At 41.8% G+C, this 22,522-nt stretch overlaps 1 protein-coding gene across 1 annotated transcript in view; it reads right to left on the reverse strand.

Annotated features, from left to right (window-relative positions):
- tnc (tenascin C) overlaps positions 1-22,522 on the reverse strand; it is a 45,905-nt gene that overhangs the window by 1,817 nt on the left and 21,566 nt on the right. The window contains 14 exon segments of the mRNA XM_041936427.1: positions 1,595-1,691; positions 2,286-2,437; positions 4,434-4,566; positions 4,667-4,797; positions 5,178-5,321; positions 5,684-5,803; positions 6,512-6,655; positions 8,180-8,302; positions 10,890-11,162; positions 14,673-14,948; positions 18,470-18,733; positions 19,979-20,068; positions 21,531-21,716; positions 22,092-22,361. Coding sequence (XP_041792361.1) covers positions 1,595-1,691; positions 2,286-2,437; positions 4,434-4,566; positions 4,667-4,797; positions 5,178-5,321; positions 5,684-5,803; positions 6,512-6,655; positions 8,180-8,302; positions 10,890-11,162; positions 14,673-14,948; positions 18,470-18,733; positions 19,979-20,068; positions 21,531-21,716; positions 22,092-22,361 — 2,403 coding nt within the window.

Raw genomic sequence — 22,522 nt, forward strand, 5'->3', positions numbered from 1 at the left:
AGGCCGATACCTATAGTTAGATTCACGCTTCGAAGTCTATCAATTCATATTCAATATAGTCAAGTGTTAAATTCTCCAATGAAACAGAACTTTTAAATATTATAGTAATAACATTATTATTATTAAGTGAATCAATAGAACTTTTGCAGAGTCTGATCAAAATTGGTCCATATATAATCACTGGTTCTACTTGGTTTTTACAGAAAGTGGTTGACAAATGATTCTAACCTAAATCTTCTGAAAGAGATGTGTGACAGACCAGAAATCAACTCTAATAAATTTGATCATGTGCAATAGAAGGGACCAAATGACTGCTTCTGGAGTTTTAGCGCTTGGCCTGAGTGAGCACTGTCCTCAAGCCTGTGTTAGAAATTCTAGACAGGAAAAGTTCAAGCTGTAGTTCTTAATTATTAATTATAATTCAAAAGAAATGAAAAAAAGAAGTTTTCTCATTGACGTTGCTGACAGTAACATACATTGCACCTCTGAAATACCAGATATAGACCTGCCATTGGAATATTTTACAAAAAATCTTTACTTGCTATCAGTGATTTGAAAGAAAGATGAAGCCCCTGGTTTGCAACACATTTATCAATGATGTTCAAGGGGTGGGACTAAGCCTGGGATCTAGTGAGCTGTACTGGTGAAGATGCCCACTGGCTGACTGCAGACTGCAGAGAGGCAAAGGCCTGTGTCACACAGTATGAATGGAGGGCTCTTTTCCAGTGTGGATGATACAGGATTGTCTGGCGTTAATAAGACACTGCACACTCAGCCAGTGAGATCCTGCAAGTATTTGATAAACTGCAAAATGCACTTTTTAATTTGAAATTTAACCTGAACGCAAAAACTTACCTTCAAATCTCTCTCTGACACACTTCTGAACCTAAATTAGAAATGTGTACAGAATCAGCTGTATTTTCCTGCGCTTAGCAGGAAGTGACAGTCAAGGCTTCTTGTCTGTTTTGGATTGTGATGATATGACCTACAGACATGCCTCTACTCATCATTGCATGTTGAATGAAAAGGTTGGGTGGGCATCTCTAACAGGAAGATGTGTCAGGAACTTTCTATTTATCTATAAAACCTTAAAATGGCAACATGCCATCATGCATCACTTTCTTTTTTAAATGGCCCCAAGTGAGTGGCTAATGCCTGAAGTCCCAAATGCAAACACTGAATTTGGGAAAGCTGCTGTTGTTTACGTGTTGTACATTCTATATTTTACACCACACATGATTAAAACATTACACACTTGCAGACACGGGTCACTTCAAACCATGACAACAAACTACTCCATGCTTGAATGTGAGTGTTTTTAACTGTGTTCTGTTTGTTTGTTTTCTCATTCATTATGTTTGTGTGTTTAGTCTGTTTTAACTGTACTCTCGGCATCATTGCAACTAAGAACATGCCCTGAATGATTTTGTAAGATTTTAAATAAAGGTTGAATGAATAGATGAAAATAAATTACATCAGCAATTGATGGCATTGACATTTTGTGTAAATCACCTCAATTATTAGCGAAGAATATGACCTTATTGTTTTGTGCTGTGGAGTACTGTGTTGCACTCTGATGTTTGCAAGAAATTACCCAGCCAGAATTCATCGTTCATGTCACCGAAGCCAGCGGTGTAATTCTTCCAGTTGCGGAAAAACTCTAGTCTACCACTCTGGCGTCTGAGGAAAACCTGCAAAGAGAAAAGCAATAAGAAATGATTCATGTGAGATTTTACTGATCTCTAGACATTCCCATTACACCCATATGTGGGTTTTCAAAAGAAAACAAAACCTTGAAAAAGCCTATCTGATCCACCAAACAGCCTGAATTGTCGTGACAAATGATCTTTTTTGAAAGCGTTCACCTCTCATACCTACTGTCTTCTCCCACTGAAACAGGAGGCTAATGCTAATAGCTGCATTGACATCAATACATGCTCACACACATTTATTTTGATCACCCTTAGCCCATTGATAGACTTTATTTTATCATTTATATATGACTACATCACTTAATATAAGGAGTTGTTAAAAAGGTTGCAGTTTAAATAAACTCAGTGCTGTGTTTTCACACACTAACTCATATTTGCTGATTGTGTACTGATTGGTCTTCATAGTAAGTAGTTAGCTGTTACTGTTATTGCTCCACTGGTTTTGTTCTTGGTGTCCTACATTTTTGCCACGCTGCCCCAATAAATTTGTATTTATCAAAGGCCAAAGTAGCCTTCACCTAGAAATGACTTAATCCCATGCTTGACACATGTCCCTGTTAGCCAGCGACTTACGATCCATCCACCTCCATCAGTGCTCATGTCGCAGTACACCTGGATTGGCTGGCTCTCATCTCCACCCAGATATATGGTGTACAGATCTGATGAAGTGTCGCCATTCAGTAGGGCTTGGGAGCAGTCCCTGGGGTACCTGTACAGCACACCCGCTACACACACAAACACAAACGTGCACGCACACACACACACAACAGTGTTTCTATCACTTCAGAGAGCATTATATTGACTTACATAATTTCCTGGAGACTTACCCTAACCATAACCATGACAACTGACCCGTAACCCTAACCTTAACCTACACCTAACCTATCTTCTCCCTAAAATTTAATGATTTACCTTATGGGGGCTTGTGTTTTGTCCCCATAGGGAAGGCTAGTCCCCACAGCATGACTGTGTAAAGAGATTTATGTCCGCACAACATGAGTAATACACACACACACACACACACACAATGATGTGATGGAATAATCAACAAAGTGTACTAAACCGACTCTGTAATGGGGGATAGCTGATGGGACTGATTCACAAGACCCTAAGACAGGGGTGGGCAAACTTTTTCACTTGTGGGCCACAAAGGGTTCTAAAATTTGACTGGGGGGCCGGACCAGGAGCAGATGGATGGAGTGTTTTGGTAATCCACCTCATAAGAGAAAATAAAATATCATGAGATATGTAGAACACATGTGCTTTAATTTCAATTGAAAATTAACAAAAGCATTACAACTAAATATCTGTCTTTGAAGTCCCACAGAACTGAGCTATTTATTGAAATGACTCTTTTTATTATTTTAAAGCACTGAAAGTTGTGTTATCCTTAAGGATATTATCATCATCAGTCTCCTCCTGACTGTCTTCATTTAAAAAACGGTAGGAGATGCAGGTCTACTTGTCCTCTCCTTCTATTCAATCATCCCTAATGCCAAAACTCAACAACGAGCAGCGCGAGGACGGAACAGTGACAATGCGCCAGTATGTGGAGCGCGTTATATTTGATCGCGCTGCATTTGCGCACTTGGTTTTGAGAACGTACGTGCACCTGAGCACCACATATGTGCATCCCTTAACAGACAGAACAAATTAGTTTCAAATGCATTTTTTACATAACACAACGGAGAAACGTACTTTTAATTTCAGTGGGAACAGTGTTGTTGGTCTCCCTTTTTATCCAGCGCATCAAAGTCTGGAGTCAGTTTTCTTGCTGTATCATAGTCTTTAAACACCGCCTGATCGGTGTTCAGTCAAAAATATTTAGTTGTCCACTCCTTATTAAAAACTGGACATTCTTAGCTCCGCTCATCTTTACAGAAGGGCTGAGGGTCGAAGAGTAAAGCGCAAACGTGGAGTAATACGCTTCACCTCAACAAAGCTCAATGTATCTAGAGTGCGCCATCTATTGGGAAAAAAGCCAGAATTGCAGGGAAAATAAAACATTAACAAGGTTTATTGATATAAATTGTTCAAGTTCGGCGGGCCGGATTAAATTTTGTAACGGGCCGCATATGGCCCTCGGGCCGTAGTTTGCCCATGCCTGCCCTAAGAGTACACATGCACATTAGCAATATAGCAAAGTAGCATGCATGTAGCACGCCGTGCACAAGGTGCAGAGGGAGTGGCAGATCACTTTTAGTATTCTTTTATTTTAGTCAATCACGGTAACATTGTAGGTCAATGAACACAGTCTCACTCACATTCACACCTGCTACTTTCCAGTTAACCTAAAATGCATGTCTTTGGATTGTGGGAGGAAACTGAACCACATGGAGGAAACTGGCCCCCGCAACAACATGGGACCTTCTTGATGTGAGATGACAGTGCTGCCACTGATCCTCTGTGCGCCCCTGACAATAAGGTGACAACCTCTACCAAACTATCAGACAAATAAGATAAATGCCACTTCTCTGCTGTGCAAAGACAAAATCCTTAAAGTTTGCTAATCTTTCAGGATCCTGCTTCTGGTGGAGTTTTACAAAGTTTAGGAGTTATGAATCTGAAATGAGGACATTCGCCCTCCCACAAATGTATGCAATGCAACAGTATTAAAAATACACCTACTCAAATCTATTTGATACTTTTTGAGATGTCTTGCAACAGACACACAGCACACCACGGCTAAAACCTGTCCAGTGTGTATATGAGTCCACTCACTGGTGGTGAAGACAGTAGTGATGACTCTGCTTCTCTTAGGACCAGCAATAGCCTGCAGCTTGACTGAATACTCTGTGGAGGCGCTGAGCTGAGCCATGTTATAGGAGACAGCAGTGGGACTTAGGACGACCTCCTGAAGGAGGAAACACGTTCAAACATTTTATTCCAGAACACATTTTAATGATCTACTGACCAGTTAGACCAGAATCGGAGGCACTGTGGTGTCTACTCACCCGGACGGTGCCGTCTGCAGACTCAAAGCTGAGGATGTATCCGGTGATGTCAGCACGAGGCGGCTTCCAGGTTAGCATGCCGTTCTCCGTTTGGATGTTGCTGGCTGCGAGGTCTTGAGGGGCGTCCACATCTAGAAAGACAGCAGCCTTCTCAATAAGTTCAGATTTTGGTCTGTGTCTCATCTGCTTCAGCCGCTTTGTGTGCTGTCATTTATGTTGGAATCTTTCATTCACCTATTCCTACATGACATCACTGCAGTCATGCAGTAATCTTAATTATGTACAACAAACAACTATACATCTACAGGATGGGATTCTTTTTTGGATGAGTTCCTCTTCTTTGTTCATCATGCACTTCTGTTTCACATTAAAAAAGCAGTTTGTAGTTACAATGAAAGACTGATTTAACTGTACTTGGCAAATATGGCCATTTTGATTTAGTTTGAATCAGTAATGCTAGAGTTCAGGTGTGATGAAAGAAGCAGATCAGTGGTTAGAAAGGAGTTGTCACCAGTGGTAAACTCAGTTGTCGTGGCTGCACTCTTGGCCAAGTCCCTCACAGCATAGACTTTCACAGTGTAGTGTGTTGCTGGCGTCAGAGAGCTCATCTCAAACTCCACAACGTTTCCTGACACACGCTCCATTACTGGAGCCACTGGAACAACACAAACAAGCCTTCAGTTAGCACATCAAGGACAAACATGTAGGATCAGAGGCTGATTGTATAAGAGGAAGCAAACTTAGTTTGGACTGATGTGTCAGACTCTTTTATTTAACACTAAGTATTGTCATATTGCCCTCAAAAAACTTTCTGAAAACATCTTAGAAAACTAGTAAGAAGTACGCAGTAAGAAGTAATTGTGATTAGTTCTTCATTGCCGGGCAGTAATGATCATGTAATGGTCATCATTTTTATCAGCACCTTGATCATGATTCAACAACAGTTGGCGGCAGACGAACTGTTGTGCTGTCTCAGTGTTGAGATTGTGTGTACATGCATGTGTGCACACTAGATACCTGAGTCTGAACTATAGGTGATGACATAGCCGTCTACGGTAGCGATGGCGGGCTGCCACAGCAGCAGAGCCTCAGTGTCTGTGATGTTGACTGCAGTCAGACCACGGGGCTTATCCAGAGCTGTAACACACACACACACACACACACACACACACGGACAGATTGTATTGGAAGGAAGCAACACCTCTCCACCTTTTTAAGCATGCTGCTGCTTGAACACAAATTACAGAAACTGTGTTTGAATCAAACATTGTCACTGATTTGTTTTAGTTTACTGGTTGCTTTTTTAAACATTAGTTATTTTATCTCATCAGTGTTACATGTATTATTTGAATTGTTCTCAAAGGTATACTCAGGTGTGCAGGATTTTCCTAAAAACAATATATAGACTCATACAAAAGGAATCCCTCTCAACCATCGCCCACTAGAAGCGTGTGATGGAGCTTCTGTCTGCAGACATCTTTGCACCGGCTGGCTTCGGCTTTCCTACAACATCATATGGTTCGTGGTCTGATTGGTTGAAGTCAGGCAGATGGTTCATCTAATCATGTGCCAACCATTAAAAAACAGCTTTTTTCCAAACAGTTTACATAGATGTCTGGTCATCTTTCTTACTTCCTATGGCCTAATTTTGACTCCTAAAGGATCATAACTACATTTGATAAAAATAACAGACAAATATAAAGTGAGATAAAATAATAAACAATACAAATATCAAAAATCTGGTGGGGCACAAGCCCAAGTGCCCCCAAGTGTTTGATTAAACAGTAGTTATACAATCAAGGTAATGAAAGTGTGTGTGTTACAGTGTTTACAGTGTGTACACACCTGTGGTGACGCTGTCTGAGCCCGGCTCACTCTCCCGCTGACCCTTCACAGCAATGACAGTGACCTCATAAGTGACCCCGGGGGTGAGGTTGGGCAGCACCGTGTGAGACTCAGAGCCGTCCACTGTCAGCGTCCTAGCATTACCTGGGAATAAAATCAACACATCATTTGGATGAATAAAGTTAAGATATTAGAAACTTAGCTGAAGTGGTACTTGTTTAGTATAACCTCATGATTTAACCGCCACTCAGAGAAATCTTATGACTACATATGATATTTTTTGCAAGTCCATTACAGTCAACCTGGACTATATAAATGTTATGGTTCTGTTTTAGTTATTTCTCGTGTTATATTAAAAGTTGTCACCTGTGTTTTGTTAGATAATGATAATGTGCTTTCCCTCCTTCTGTTGCCAGGTCATCTGTTCTTTGCCAGTATTCCCGCCTGTGTTCCTCGTGTCATCCTGGTTGCTTCTAAGTTTAGTTTTTGTATTTCTACTGAGTTCTTGGATTTGCCTCGGCCTGCCCGTGTTGTTCACTGGTTTAAGCTTCATGTTATCAAAGTTTATTTTGTGTCTTCACCCTGCCGTCTGCATTAGAGTCCAATCCAGAATCCAATTTAAACATTAGTATAGATTTTCTGGTTTGTGGTTGTTTTAACAATTTTTGCGTTGCCCACACACATAAGTAGGCCTGCAATATGTGGTTTTCAATAGCATGTTGTTATTTAAAGTAATTTTAACATTTTTGTCTCTGTTTGTATTTTAGTTTACAGCTTTTTTTAATGCTAATGAGGGTTCTGATATCCTCCAAGCAGAGTTTCTTGAAACCCATTCTAAAATGAAATATCATGGAATTAACAATAAAATAAATGTTAACTTGATACCATCTTAAATTTGTTGCATAAGAAATATGTGTTATGAAGGATTCTGTTAATATCATAAAATGTCAGATTAATGTTGTTATCAACTGGCTTTTTATGTCATCGTCACTCTAGTGTCATCAGAAATGTTCAAAAAGTGAGGTCTGCATGGAAATAAACTGATATTTAAAAAGGAGGAAAGAATTCTCACTCCAGTTTCTGGGCAAAATTGAAATTTTAAAACATAAATTTTTCATTACAATAGACACTGGGTCTGAAGGGGCTAAATAAACGTAAATGACATAATAGCATTAATATCATGTGCAGCAGTCATAAGATAATGAAAGCGATAAACTTATTTTCATAAAACTGGAAAAAGTTCATGATTATTTGAGTCTTTTTGTTGTGTTGCATGATTTTATGATTATTTTAAATATCTGTCTGGTCACTAGGGGGCAGAATCAGTCTATCAATTAAGAAAGGAGTTTGCCCTGCAGATGACTGGTTGGTAGGTCAGCAATAACAGGGCATACTGACTATAAAGTCATTCATTACCTGGAACATAAACTTCTACTGATTTCATTATCAGCTTATTGGAATAAGTCCAAGCATTGAATCGTAAAAACTAATTTGTCTTGATGTAAGCAGGGATGTAGTTGAGGGTAAAGTAACGACAGCGCCAAGCTTGATTTTGTAAATGCTTAGCTTTTCAACTTAGGGGGGGTTTGCTGAATCAAGTGCTGCAAATAAGTGGCGAGAACTTCCTGTTTTCAGTCATGAATGAATGTCACACATAAGGCCACTGACCTCCATGAGCAGGTACATAAGTGACCCTGTAGCTGTCCACCCGAGCTCGAGGAACCACCCAGTGAACAGTGGCAGACGTATCAGTGACATCAGAGAGGCGGATGCCCTTGGGTGAACCCAGGTCTGGCACAATAAAGACAGGAACAACAGAAAACAGGAGGTTTAGTCAAAATGCACTGGCCTCTTAGATGGGTAAGGACAGTAAGAGTGTCACTGAGCATCAATGAAAGAACAAAATCGACATAAACTCTGCAGCATTTTCTGCTTTTTAATCAAGCAGCAGACAAGAAAAGACACGTGTAGCCAGAGCAGATCCACCACTGAAAGGTACTCATTTTAGAGAAAGAGAGAGTGTGTAAAAGAGAGCGAGGCAGACAGACAAAGGGGGCATGGGGAGGCCCGGGACCCTTCCCAGCAAACAGCGAGCCATAGTATCTTGCGTGACAGACCTGAGGAGATTAACTTGCCCCCATTTCATGGCAACACAAAAGTGAAGCATGCGCCACGCAACACAAGAGTAGAGACTTACCCCCAGGGAGGAAAGGGGACACAGATAACTGGCCACCCCCACCCCCACCCCCACACACACTCTACAAAGAGCAACTCCAACACATGGGGTTAAGCAGTCAAAGACAACATTTGGGAGGACGACTGGACAAAGATGACACAATGAAAGGAGCAGAGTAAACAGCTGAGGAAATGTTCTGAGTAGGGGTTGACTAATATAAGATTTCAAGGCCTTTTCTGATAGTTCTGCGTTCAAAGTGCAATACTGATCGGCCAATTTATTCAGCATCTTTGAATTAGACATTTTTTAACAAAGAATTATGTTCACTAAAGGATGAGTAAACAACTGAAGCAGCATTTAGACCTTCAAATCTTCCATTAAAACCAGGTCAGTACTACAGGAAAAATGCATTATCAGTATAGTTGCTTAAAATCCATTATATCAGACTGACCAAGACATATTTTCAATAGCTAATTGATCAGTGAACCGATTGTAAGTCTAATTCAGATTTAGCAGCAGTGTGGAGCCCTAACATCAGAAGCCATGTGAGAGTGTGTGTTCTCGTACACTGCTGTAAACCTGGGTTGTGAAGACCAGCTATGACTGTGCTGCGATGTGGCACAGACCACAGTCATACCTGGTCATCTTGAAAAGACCAACATTATTACAATGGATTAATATATAAGACAAAGACAGTCAAATTGTAGCATTAAAGGATAATTTTGGTATTCTACAAAATAGGCCCTATTTTTACATATTTTGAAGTTTTAGTGACTACTAGGTACAAAATCTTTTGGAGTTGGTCCAGTAAATGGCTCAGTAGATGCTCATCAAAGTATGCCTGCTGAAAAGTGCTTGTTTTTGCCACTGAAAATCTGAGCCTGGTAGTGGCAAAAACAAGCACTTAGTGGGGTTTTTTTTTTACACTGACAGGCTCAGATTGTTATTCTAAGTGTCTGACAACATCATGGAAAGGATCCCTACAGACAGAGACCTTTTGTTAGAGTAGGATCTTAGTTGTTTAACTCGAAACAGACTTCATATAAATGTGTTCTGACATGATAATTGGACTAACTAACCCTTTAAAACCCCAAAGTTACACAACAACACAAGAAAGACCAACTTTACACCTTGCATTAAAATGCGTGTTTGGATGATCAGATTGCAATCATAGTGCTTGACCACATAAATATATGGGTGTAAATGCACCCAAGAGGCATTGAGGATGGATTGTGATCTGATCGGCCAAACAGCCTCTGGAGGTGGTCAGGGATGCATTGTGACCACACTGAACACAAATGTAAATGCAATTGTGTTTTCAGTCCACATACAACAACTACTTGGGCACGTCCAGATCACCATCAGGACAATGGTGGCAATGGCCACAGCTGAAATAAAAGCAGCTGCATATAACATTTTCCTCTGATTTCATCTTTAACATTCCAGTTTCAAAAAGCAATAAATAGTCTGTACAACCGCGCAGCTTCACGGATGGCTACTATCTTTCTTATGTGTTTGCATTGTTGTTGTTGTTTTGAATCACATCTCAGTTTGGACAATGGAGACACATATTAATACCAGATGTGAATGTAAAGAGGTTCTGGAACTGAGCAGCTGAAGCACTAGTCGACCAGCACCTCCTGTCTTCTATGAGGTAAAAATACTATTTTTGTCAAAGCTGTTTGGTGGCTTTGAAGAGAGTGCTATGACGGCTGCAGTTCCCCATAGTAAAGGGCTGTCTGACAAGGTTTGTCTCTGTAGGGATCCTTTCCATAATGTTCTCAGGCACTTAATAACAATCTGAACCTGTCAGTGGCAAAAACAAGCACTCTTAGTGGGCGTGCTTTGATGGGCACATTTGCCCTGAAGGATTACGTTGCAGCACTTGCAGTCTGTTTTGTGGCTGCCGGCTGAGATCTACTGGACCAATTTCAATTTTTGTACCTATAAGACATTTAGACCCCAAAATACCAGAGTTACCCTTTAAATGCCTCTTGTTATCAGATTAGTAGACAAAAAGATTGGCACTATAAAAAAAACAAATGCCAGAACACAGGTATTAATGACCATGTTTTCATGCTGTTACCATAAAAGACGATATTGACAAGATATGAAGTCTTTCCACGTCGACTATGTGACAAGACCAGTGCAGAGGTTCAGTTCACAGCTCTGATTTCTCATTTCGGTCCTTTCACTGTGTACCTGTTCTCACCCTCTCCAATACAGACTTGGAGCGTCTTCCCAAAATGAGCCCAAAGATTTCGACATTGTACTCTGTGTCCTCAGTGAGGTCTGTGATGGTTGTGCTTCGTTCCTCGCCACCCAGCACCAGCTCTCTTGGTTGGCCTGGGCCCTCAGCCTGGCTGACCATGATGACAAAGGTGTCCAAGGCATCCTCTTCAGCTGTCCAGGCCAGCCTAAAGCTCTCAGGGGTGACATCAGAGACTAGGAGAGCTTGCACCTCTGGTTCGGCCTCTGAGTGACAGGGGAAAGGCAATTTTCCTCCTCTGAGGGACTTAAGATAGCTTTGACATTTGAGAAACATGGCAGCGAAAGAGAGTATCAGGCTTTGTGCAAATGCCAGCAGTGGTTATATGGAAGCTCAGCATCAGTCAACAAATAAACAGCCTGGGTTTGCAGAGTGGAATGAGAAGAGTTTTACTGAAATCTGGTAAAAAACACAGATGGAAAAATCTACTTCAGGAAACAGTGGTTAGGTTGTTAGCCAAACAGAAGCATCCAGCTGCATCCTTTGTCGAATTAGTTAACTGGACCTATCAAAGCCATTGTGATTAGTAAGATGAAAAACTGATGGTGTCAAAATTGTGACTGTGAATTCATTTTCACATTCATTATCACAGACCATGGCTCGCACTGCAGCAGGGGGCATGTCTATGTCTGTCTGAGTCACAGCATACTCAGTGAACCAGGCTGTTCTTCACTAACACACTAACACTCCACACGTCTTTGATAAATGTTTTGCTTTAAAAGATCTATTTTAGTACCAACAGAGCTAGTAGCTGTATTATTGTGGCTAGCAAGGTAACTACCAAGCAGCTAGGCAAGTGCTAGTCAGTCACAATAGCTCTGAGCTTCTCTCAGTTTACTCTATTCTATGCCATTTACTCCTCCCAGGCATTATTTATATTTTTTTAGTTGTTCAAGATAGGAGGAGATTCAAGATACAGGAGCTCACTAATAGTTAGTTACTTCGCTCAGTCACTCAATCGCAGTGATTCCACTGGAATTAAAATTTCACTGTGAAATTTCATGTTATATGCTGCAGTGTCCAGATCTGATTTCTGCAACACAGTTTACAAAAGGCTATATGGATTTGAAATAATTCACAATTAAATATATCACATAATTCTTCAAATTTATTCAAGCTTAATTTTTTTTTGAAAAAGTGACCCCCCTGGTCTGACCCATCTTTAAAGTAAAGAGACTTTGTCAAACCACAGCTGCGTCTTTAAGAATAGTTCTCAAATGCCGTGCAGTGCAGATATAACTATGTGCGTAGAGATGGGAGTGTGTGCATGTGGTGCTGTAAAAGCTGGTAGTAAGGCAGTCATTAGCAGCAGCTAATAATGGCACTGATAGAGAGGCTGAGAGAGCAGGAGTCTACAGCTGTTGGAGAGAAAGCTCTCTTTCTCCAGAGGATGAGTCCGCTGAAGCTAATTAGCTGGAGAAACTTCCGGTAGCAGCGCAGATGGATTCATGGACCAGACAGAGCTTTTAAAGCAGCCTGGATAGAAGCAGATATAAGTGGGCTCAGGAAAGCCTCAATAAAGCCCAGCGCCACTGCTCATTAAAATACTACACCAAATGTGAGGGTCTCAGGGGTCCTTGAACTAGCCTGGAACCCCTTTTTTTATTGTGAGGGAAAACGCATTGAGGCATTTGTTGTGAGAAGAAACGGTGGAAATGAGAAGCAGAGCAGACAAATCCCAGGGAGCTGTCACTCTTCATTAGCCGCCGGGCAGCTTTAGCTGGTCAGTGGAAGAGAGGGAGGGCCACATCCATCAGCTAACATGTGCTAGCTTGCCACTGATTTCACCCTCCCACCACCACCACTTCTATCCCTCTGCTCCATATCCCTGCAGCCCCCCCAACGACCTGAGGGAACACAATCCCTGCTCACAAAAGGGAGCCTGTTATTGGAGGAGCTATGCGCCGGCGCCATGCTAACCTGTTGAAAAGGGGGCCTGCAAGCAGAACCCCAGAGCAGGTTCCAGTCAGGCCTGATAACTTACAAGAGCAGCTCGTAGTCATATTAATTACAACAAAAATGGGCTTCTTCTGAGCGCTGTCCACATCTCTTTGTGGTTCCATCAGTCATTTGCTGTATAAAACTCCGTCTCTGTTAATCAAAGTTTCCTCACTCCCTTTTCAGAGGAGGACTTTATTTTCCCAATGATGTCTTTCTCCAGTAGACCAACAATGACCACCGTGCATAACATAATCAAATTAGTCAGCGCTTGCATTCACAAGTTGGAATGTTTTATGGATTAAGTAATGCTAATGAAAAATGTTAAGATGGTTTCACCAGCCATTAGCATGCAGACAATAGGTTGTGTTGAGCTCATGCCATATTCTGCGTGGCCCCAGAAGCCCCTGGCACCCTAGCACCAGAGCCCAGGGGCAATGGCAGCATGAGAATGAAGACCAGTCCAGGCTCGGGAGAACTGGGGATGCATACAGACGAGAGGCCTCACACAAAGTGACAAAAGCGCCTCAGGGTTTTTTTTGTCCTCTGTCAGTCCTCCCATCTTTCTTCCACTTGACTGATCCTCATCAGTGAAATGCTGAATGATAATGCTGGAATACATGCTGGCATAAAAAAATTGTTAACCAACCCGAAACTGGATATTTTTGACCTTCTAGTCTAATGAAAATAGTTTTAAAAGATGACAGTGAGGATGTTAGTCCTCAAAAGGTATTTTGTTGTGGTTATCCTCAGAGGCCATTACAAGGTATCATAAGCAGATTCTTGTTTAAATGTTCATGGCTGACTTACTGTAATTCACAGCATGTTGATCGCTGATAATGACTGTGATTGGTGTCGTGGGTAGGAGACCAGTGCACCTGTTGTGGCCCAGTTAAACACCACACTGACCTTTTTATGCGTTTCTGCCTTTTCACATAACAGACCACGTGCTGATTTAGGCCAGACTCTTACCAGACTGACAGCTTGAAGGTGGATGTAGACTGTAATGGGTAGACTGAATGGGTTTTGTGTAGGTGCCGCCGCGGAGTGTTAGCCCATTTCACAATCCCTGCATCAAAGGCAGGGATACGTGCATGATGGATAGCTGATGAGGGGGTGTTGTTTGGGGATTTGTGTTGTGCACGCCGTCTGAATGACAAGGAGATTTTGTTTACCTTGAGGAGAAAAACTTCCACCACAGTGGTTGATAGGTAGATTGTCTTTATCCTGTATATACCTCTTTGAAATGTAGTTTCAATGCTGCAGGTAAACAGCTTGTGCTCAGAAAATGGGAGCAAAGTTGTTGCCTTTAAATATGTCCATGGGGATGAACGAAACAAGCCTCCATCCTACAGGTACAGCATCTAGAAGCTTTCAGTCACATAGATTTGCTTCCAATTATTGTGCTTTCACCTTTTCTGGATAGCTTGTTTCTAGAATATTCTTGAACTTCTGTTGAAGCCAATGACAGTGGCAGAGTTATTACTTATTAAGACTGACATTTTTTGAACGATATTGGAAAATTGACAGTGATAATTTAAGTCTGACATTGTTCAAACGAACACAAACAAGTGTTACTACAACACCTATCAGAGTCAATATAACACTTAAAGACAGTGTTAAATATCCACACCAGAGCCTGATGAATAGACAAACATCATTTGTAACTGTCATTTAGAAAGCCCTCATGGAAAAACACAGGTTCATTCTGTGTTCAGCAGAAGAAGAAGAAGGAAGCACAGGAAAGAGCGAGGCCCCAGCGTTGACGACATTGATACCTGTGATGGTGTCAGCAAAGACAGGATCTAAGAGGCCTCCCCTGTACAACCCGTACAGATTGGCCCTATACCAGGTGACGGGGGAGAGGCCAGAGACGGCGAGACTGCGAGCATCGGCGGGCACCGTGTGGTTTTGCCACTCGGCGCCCGTCTCTGCATCGGTCACCTCAACCAAAAAGGCCTGGAAGGCCCCATCCTCAGCAGACCAGGATAGGAGGAAGCTGTCCCATGATATGTCGGTGATGGTGACGTTGGTCACCATGGGTTTCTCCTCCTCTGGGTGATGACAAACACATCAACATAGAGTTACAGGAATGGAACAGACATACAGAATGAAGACCAAAGGTTAGACCGATACAGGTTTTTCAATGCTGATCCTGGAAATTTTTGGACTGAAGTTAGACAGACATGGCAGATTTCAAAAATGCAGAATTTTTTTTCCAACCTTACAACACACAAATACAAATCCAGACAATGTACATTAGGACACATATTAAACAAACAAGATTGAGCTTCGGCTCAACAAGTCCTCCTTGACAATATCAGTTACAAAAATGTGAGTGACATTGCTGAACTCTCATTTGTTTTTCAATCATTTCATTCCACTGTCAAGAGAAAAAAATGAGAAAAGGCCTTTTCTTTGTCTGGAATGGAAATATTCCTTTATTTCCACTACAAAGAGGATGAAAAACCCTCATTATCGATGGTTGCCTACAGCCACCTCCTTTATATTACCATGTAAGTGGGAAGATTTAAAGATAGAAAGCAGCAGGCAGACATGCTGATGCAGCTAGTAATCATTAATGGCTGTGAATGAGCCATTAACATCTGAAGGTGCACCGTAGTCCGGCCAGAACGGCAGAGGTACGGCGTCCACTTCAACCCTATGGGGAGGCCATGCAGTGCCACATACAGCAGCCTGTAATTGCAGTCCATTGAGAGTGCAAGCATTCAGAGAGGCGATTAGAAAGAGACAGAGATAGATGGCGCAGGTAAACATCAAGGCTCTAATTATCCTCTTTTCACTGTGTGGCAGAGTGGAGCGCAAATAGGATGGTAGACAATTGCAGTGTGATGGGATGGGGGGGTGGCTTGGCTGGAAGCACCTGATCATTGCTTATGAAATCTCACATGAACGAGGAAGACGTATCTACCATATGATGAGTCTGACGAGGTCCTGGCTCTTCATATGAGAATTTATGATTGTTCATAAAAACTGCATATCGACAAACATTTAAAAACGACCTCTTATCTATTTGAGATGCTTGAGATGCTGCCATTAAATTTTCAAAATGTCATTTTTTAACGTTGTGAACACCACCACCAAATTCAATTCCTCTCCACTGTGCTTAGCTGAAGGCAGAAATCTTTTTATATATCTAAGTGAACCCCCAGCTTCAGTTCTAGGTGTCACGTGCAGTTGAAGATGTGTGTCATGACTAAATCAAATGGTCCCCTGAGATATCACGTTCTCATTCCGTTATCTGCCATTTGATACACAGTCATTCATATAACACTGCAGTGTATTCGTCTTTGAAGATTAGAATCGAGGCTTTAACCCAGGCAATGTTCGTGCTGTAATACACGACTGCACATATCATGCCAGTGCATGTGGAGGAATGATGTTGCTTTTATCATGCTTTATGTTCTATGTTCTTCTCCACAGAGAAATCAGATGCTCATGCACTATCATCATATGAAGAAAGACACACCAGCGTAAAGCCCAGACTGTTGGCAATATAGAAAATGAACGTTACACTTCAAGTTCTCATGGCTTTTCAAGACAACACTGGTATTTTGTGCTGGTGGTCAAACATAAAACATGAACTGGACAGCTAATATCAGATTAATACTTTCTCGTCCAGTCAACTGATTTGTTTAAATTATGATGATAATCCAGGTTTTTGTCTCCTGATTTCAATTACATCAGATTGTTTCTACATCTTTGATCCTGCTTCTTAAAGTATCCTGATTTTTAGAAGCACATTTTGGTTTGGTACTGATTTTCAGCTGCATAAAAAGCTCAAAAACAAATTCTTGTAATCCTTCTGATGATTGCCAGGCATCCACCAAGCATCGTATCACCTCTCTCCACCCCTCCTCCCTTCAACCTCTCCTGTAAATCGGATGCGATGTCTGTTTGCGTTACGTGTCTAGAGACGATAAAGGCTGCAGATCGGCCAGGCTGTGGATTAGACGGCTGCTGATTTTGGAGACAATGTTTTAACAGGAGTCCCAGCATGTGGCCTTTTATCTGATAGACCCACAGTTCATCGTGGTCAAATCACACAAAACCAGAGGGGAGTAGTGCTCACGGCAACAATTATCACATGAATGAAAATTGTGCAGGGCACACACACATGTCCATTGAAAACCACAGCCTCCCACACACACGCACACACACAGACACACACACACCCTTCAGTTTCACTCTATATCAGTCTTTTTAGCCACTCAGTCTCTCAATCATTTGTGCCACATGTGACCACACAGACAAGTAGACATCAACAGTAGACACAGTGTGCACTCACCCATCCACATCCACACACACACACACACACACACACACACACACAGAGAGAGAGAAGTCTGTGGTATGTTCTTCTTGGCAACATGCAATCCAAAAAATGCAACTAAAGACAGTTATTGCTCACCATATCAGTTTTTGCCCATAGCCATGCAATGCACCCCCATTGCATAACTGGAAGATCTACTCGTGAAATGTTTGGCTTGGAGGCACCCAGACCAAAACTGATGGAGAAAAATTCCACAATCACCCCATTTGTCTGTTCTTGGTTTGGTTAAAAAAAACAGGGGAAATAGAAAAAAAAATACCCACATGCTATAAATGAGCCTTGGGGGAAAGGAGTGGGGGTGGGGTGGGGGGTTGGACACAGAGTGACTTACATTGAGAAGCTAACAATGAATTCAATTCATTGCCTCGGTTTGGCTGCAGTACTGAAGGACAAAAAAATGAACCTGTGGTTAATGAGAACTTCTCTTATGCTCTAACCCTGCGCCACCAGCTCGAAACCTCATGGAAACAGTGGGCTACACTCAGAGGAGCCTCTGTCTCAGACACATTTTACAGATACTGATTATCCTGCATGGCGAGTCTCAGCCTTGCTACTAACAAAGTCAAAGGCGTAACCTTTCCACCTCTCTGCTTTCTTTTTAGAGGTCAGCTCACCCAAAGCATAAAAAACATACTTACTTCTAGTCTAGTATCTAGATAACTTGTAGATAGGCTTGTTTTTATCTGCCCAGATTTAGATATATTTTACATGACATTCAAAGACATTCTCTTTCCAGGGTTTGCTCTGGATAGTCCACAGAACGCACTTTCAACAGTTCACATAGGGACCTTTTCTTAAATTGAAGGTAGTTCCACTGAAAACTGTGCGAGACAAAGTCTTTAACATAGAATATCCAAGACTGCGTTTTTGGAAAACCATCTGCATGGCTACCACATGAGGTAAGAGAAAAATAAGGTTTTTATTTGATGAATCAACCCTTTAAAATTGGAAATGGGCTGAGATTGTGCAAAAAACGATGGCAACTGCCAGAAATCTTATCTGGGTAATAATACAGAATAAAGTATCTGAAATGTCAGTGTTTGGAGTAAATGCCAATACGATAAGTCTAAACCTCCAGACATTTGTGCCAAAAAAGCTTCCTCCGTCTTCCACTGTTTCTTCCCAGACATTTCAGGCACTCTACAATGTCAAACAAGGCAATACCACTTCGTCAGGAACATTGTTTCTGAGGATGGAAGGTGTGTTTTTTGTGCTCCTGACCTGTGGGTGCTGAGATGGTGGTGGGTGCACTGGTTCTGCGGCCCCTCTCGGCAGTGATGCTGATGGTATACAGCATGCCGGGTGTAAGGCCCCTCAGGGTGTGAGACTCAGAGCTGCCTGTGACCACCTCCTCAGCCCTGTGGCCATCAGCAGATACATAAACCAGTCTGAAGGAGTCCAGTTTGGCCAAGGGCCGTTTCCACTCCAGCATCATGGTGGTCTCTGTCACCTCTGCAACAGTCAGGTCCTTGGGAGAATCCAGGGCTAATCGGAGAGGTAGAGAAGAGAATTGGGTGCAATTGAGTTAGGTATCGTTTCGGCTGCTGTCTTCAGAAATGCTCTCTGGGTTAGAGATTGCTCCATGAGAAGGAGGAGAGGGAGAGCCGGACGTGTATAAACTTTAATACAGATATTTCATTACACAGTACGAGCATTTACAGTTAGACTGGTGTGGTCTACCAAGTAAAATGATCTGAAAAAAGATAGATGATTTTACAATTGGTGGGTTAATTAAGTATTAAAGCATCTGAACTAGAAGTCACTGAGGTGATAAAAATATTGAAAAGTAAAAACTCAGAGAACATCAGATGGCTTATTTCTGTTAACAGACTTCCTTTTCAAGCTGTTGTCATGTAACAGCAAAACAATGTCATGGAACACAGCAAGTTCCTTCTGATGGACTATTACAGAGCTCAGGGGGTCTGGTCTGTAATGTAAGGCCTGTCATGTATGGACTTCTGGAAGAAAAGACGCCTTCTTTGCAAAAGAACTGTTCCAGCCGATTTTAAGCTTTGTGGGAGTTAAACTGAGAAAAAACAGGTATGCCATGGTCATCAAACAGAGCACGATCGACAGTGCCATGGACCTCAGACAGAGGAGACATCAGAGCCTTTCTCGGCATATTCTACATCTTTGATCTGAGAGACTTACATGCATTCAAGGAGGAGCTAACAAATGTAAAGGCGAGCTGCTGAACTCCTGGCACTTCACTTAGAATATTTTGTAGTATTTTGTACATTTTTATTGTATTTGCAATTTGTGTATGTGCTTTTATTTAATTGTAAACGTGATTTGTAAAGATTTGTCTAAAAAACAGACAGATGTTAATAGGGGGCAGGAGGACTCTCTGGACTCTTTCCCCATTCATGATTTGATGTGTTAATGTAACTGTGTTTTCAGTGGTGCAGTTTTAGACAAAGTCAATAGAAACATGCCTTTAGGTGCAAATATGCCAAGGGACAGCAAAAATGATGCAAAGACGTGTCTTTGTTGTATGTACTGTATATATGGGGGTTTATATGTATACGTATGCATATTTGCATCTAGATCTAGACTGTATACATGAGCTCTATTGATGCTGTATTGGTCTATACATTTTTTATGATCTTCTCATTCGATAATGTTCACCATTAGACAAGAAGAATATGATTATATGACAAATAATGTGGATTAAGTACAACGCACATGTATAATGTGATTGTATAGGTGATATGTAAGTGAACATCTTACCAGTCACTGCGTTGATTGTCGTCGGCAGACTCTCCCGCTCATCCTTCACCGCCGTCACACCCATCCCATACTCTGTGCCAGGCCTCAGGCCTACATAAAAGGGTAAATTACAGTAAAAACACTGTTATACATAAATAAAAAGCACTGTCATGCTTTGTTTGTACAAATCCACTGAGGTGTCACCAAATGAACCATGGGGAGGCTGTGTTATCAAGTGGCCAGCTGTTTCAGCTAATGGCTCCAGTACCTATGGCAAACACAAAAGCGCTCTCATGTGGTTTGATTGCACAATAGATTGCAGCCTAATTGTATTTCAGGGTAACCCTGTGTTCACTGTGGAAGGTAAGTGTTGTATTTGCATGGATGGATCTATAGAGCCCTTGTCGTGGAGCAGAAACACTATTTTCTATGATACAGCAGGCTCTGGAGGACCTTTGGTCTCTACAATTAAGCCATCTCTCAGCCTGATCGCTCCTAATTCCTTTATTAACTCCCACAGAGGTCATCACACACAGATTCTTGCAGCATGAAATTACACCTAATGGCCAGGAAACTCATTATCAATAAAATCACAAGCGTGAAGGCAATTACAGACAATAACTGTGTGAAAAAAGTGCTGAGGTGTGCGTGGAGGGGGACATCCACTGAATGGACACAGTGCTTTATATCCACGAATGGGCATCCCAAGGACAAAGAATTGGGCCAGACAAAGACACTATAAGCCTGTTTTTTGGAAGCTTTTTTTTGTTTCTCATGGTGTCTAATCCTGCCATGCCATAGCACACAGTGAAAAAACAAACAGAAAAAAACACATCCGCCTCAAAGCATGGCTTTATAATGTCAGCAGTGCAGATAGATGAAACACATGTCACTTTTCTTGTTTGAGCAAGATCTCACAGTGAAACAAGCAGCAGTGTTATTCCATTTAAAGTCTGAATGCCAAACCCCCGGGTGGTTTTCTAATAAAGTGGGCCTTTTGTAGATGGGCTAACATTTCACAACACAAAACAAAGGCAACCCATTTTGGCAATGAACTGAATATAACACTGACCATTTAACAGGGAGCACCACAAACACTTGCCCAAGAATTAAGAGAATAAACACTTCACACTGTATAATTTTTTTTTTCCCACAGACGCTTTTCAGCTGTGTCATTTGGATGCAAAGTGGTAATGGTCTAACGTGAGCTCAAAGCAGATAAAAGAATGAAAACACTGAGTATGTACACTGGGAACAGTCCATTCGTTTTGCTGAGTACAAGGTTTTTTTCTGTGGCTTCAATTAGGACTTGTTTTAGATATTTTGCCTACTTGTCTCTCTACATATACAGTATATAACCATGATATTTATTTTATATATATCCAGGACAACTGAAAAAGCTCCATCTGCTGATGAATACTCTGAGATGTGGTTGGAAACTTGGAAAAACTAGTAAGTGAACCTTTTATTATTGTACTCGTAAAAATTAGGCATAACACCAATGTCTGTGTGTGTACCTTGCACGCTGATAGTAGTAATGTCAACCTGAATGCATGTGTGTGTGTGTCTGTACCGCTGATCTTGGCCTGGGTGCTGTCCTTGGGTCCTGGCAGGAAGAGCAGCTCTCCATGCTCGCCTCCAGACAAAGGTCCATACTTGATGCGGTAGTTATCCACCTGAGCTTGGCTGTTCTTCCACTCAAGAGTAATGCTCTCATCTGTCAGCTCCACTGTTTGCAGGTCTCTGGGGGCGTCCAGGTCTACAACACAGAAACGGCCTTTAGACAGATGCAGCCTTACCCTAATACAAATTTCTGATCTAGGCCCAGATCTTAAGTAGAAGACTTACACCGGGGGGGTTTCCTCATTATTTTATAACTAGAAGGACATTTGGTTCTTCAAAGAACACACATCAGCAGGATATCCTCCCTCATAAACATATAAGTGTTAGTAAAGAATGTGTGGTCCAGGCCCCCCCAGCTGGAAAAACACTCATTTAACTTGGATATAATAAACAGCTAATGGCTGTAACAGTTTTTCTTCTGAGATGATGATTAGAATATTATATATAAACATTCAGGTGGATCCATTTTTTGTTCTGAAAACAGCACATCAAACTGTTATTTTAATTTAACCTGTGAGGAAAGAGTCATAGACAGGAATGCTGCTCCGTTCTCCCCTCCGAGCCATCAGAGACACCTCGTAGTGGGTGTCGGGGGTGAGGCCTCCCAGGTGGTACTGGGTGTCAGTGGATGACAGCTCTACCATGTTGCGATCAGCGGGGTTGGAGCTGGGCCCATATGAGATCGTGACCCCGTCCACAGCGGCGACAGGCTGGAACCAGGTCACCAGTGCTGTAGTGTCCGTTATGTCCCGCACATCCACCTGGCTGGGGGCATCAATCACTGGAGAAGGGGTGACCAGTCACATAGTTATTAGCAAAATTCCAGTGTCTTTCCATTTACAAACACATATTACATGATCGAAGTCTTGAGACTAAAATGGATTTGTTTGAATAGTTTAAAGTCATTCAGCATTTTACAGTATTTGAACAAAACATTTTCCA

This window comes from Chelmon rostratus, chromosome 5 (genome assembly GCF_017976325.1).
Source record: "Chelmon rostratus isolate fCheRos1 chromosome 5, fCheRos1.pri, whole genome shotgun sequence".
Classification (NCBI taxonomy): domain Eukaryota; kingdom Metazoa; phylum Chordata; class Actinopteri; order Chaetodontiformes; family Chaetodontidae; genus Chelmon; species Chelmon rostratus.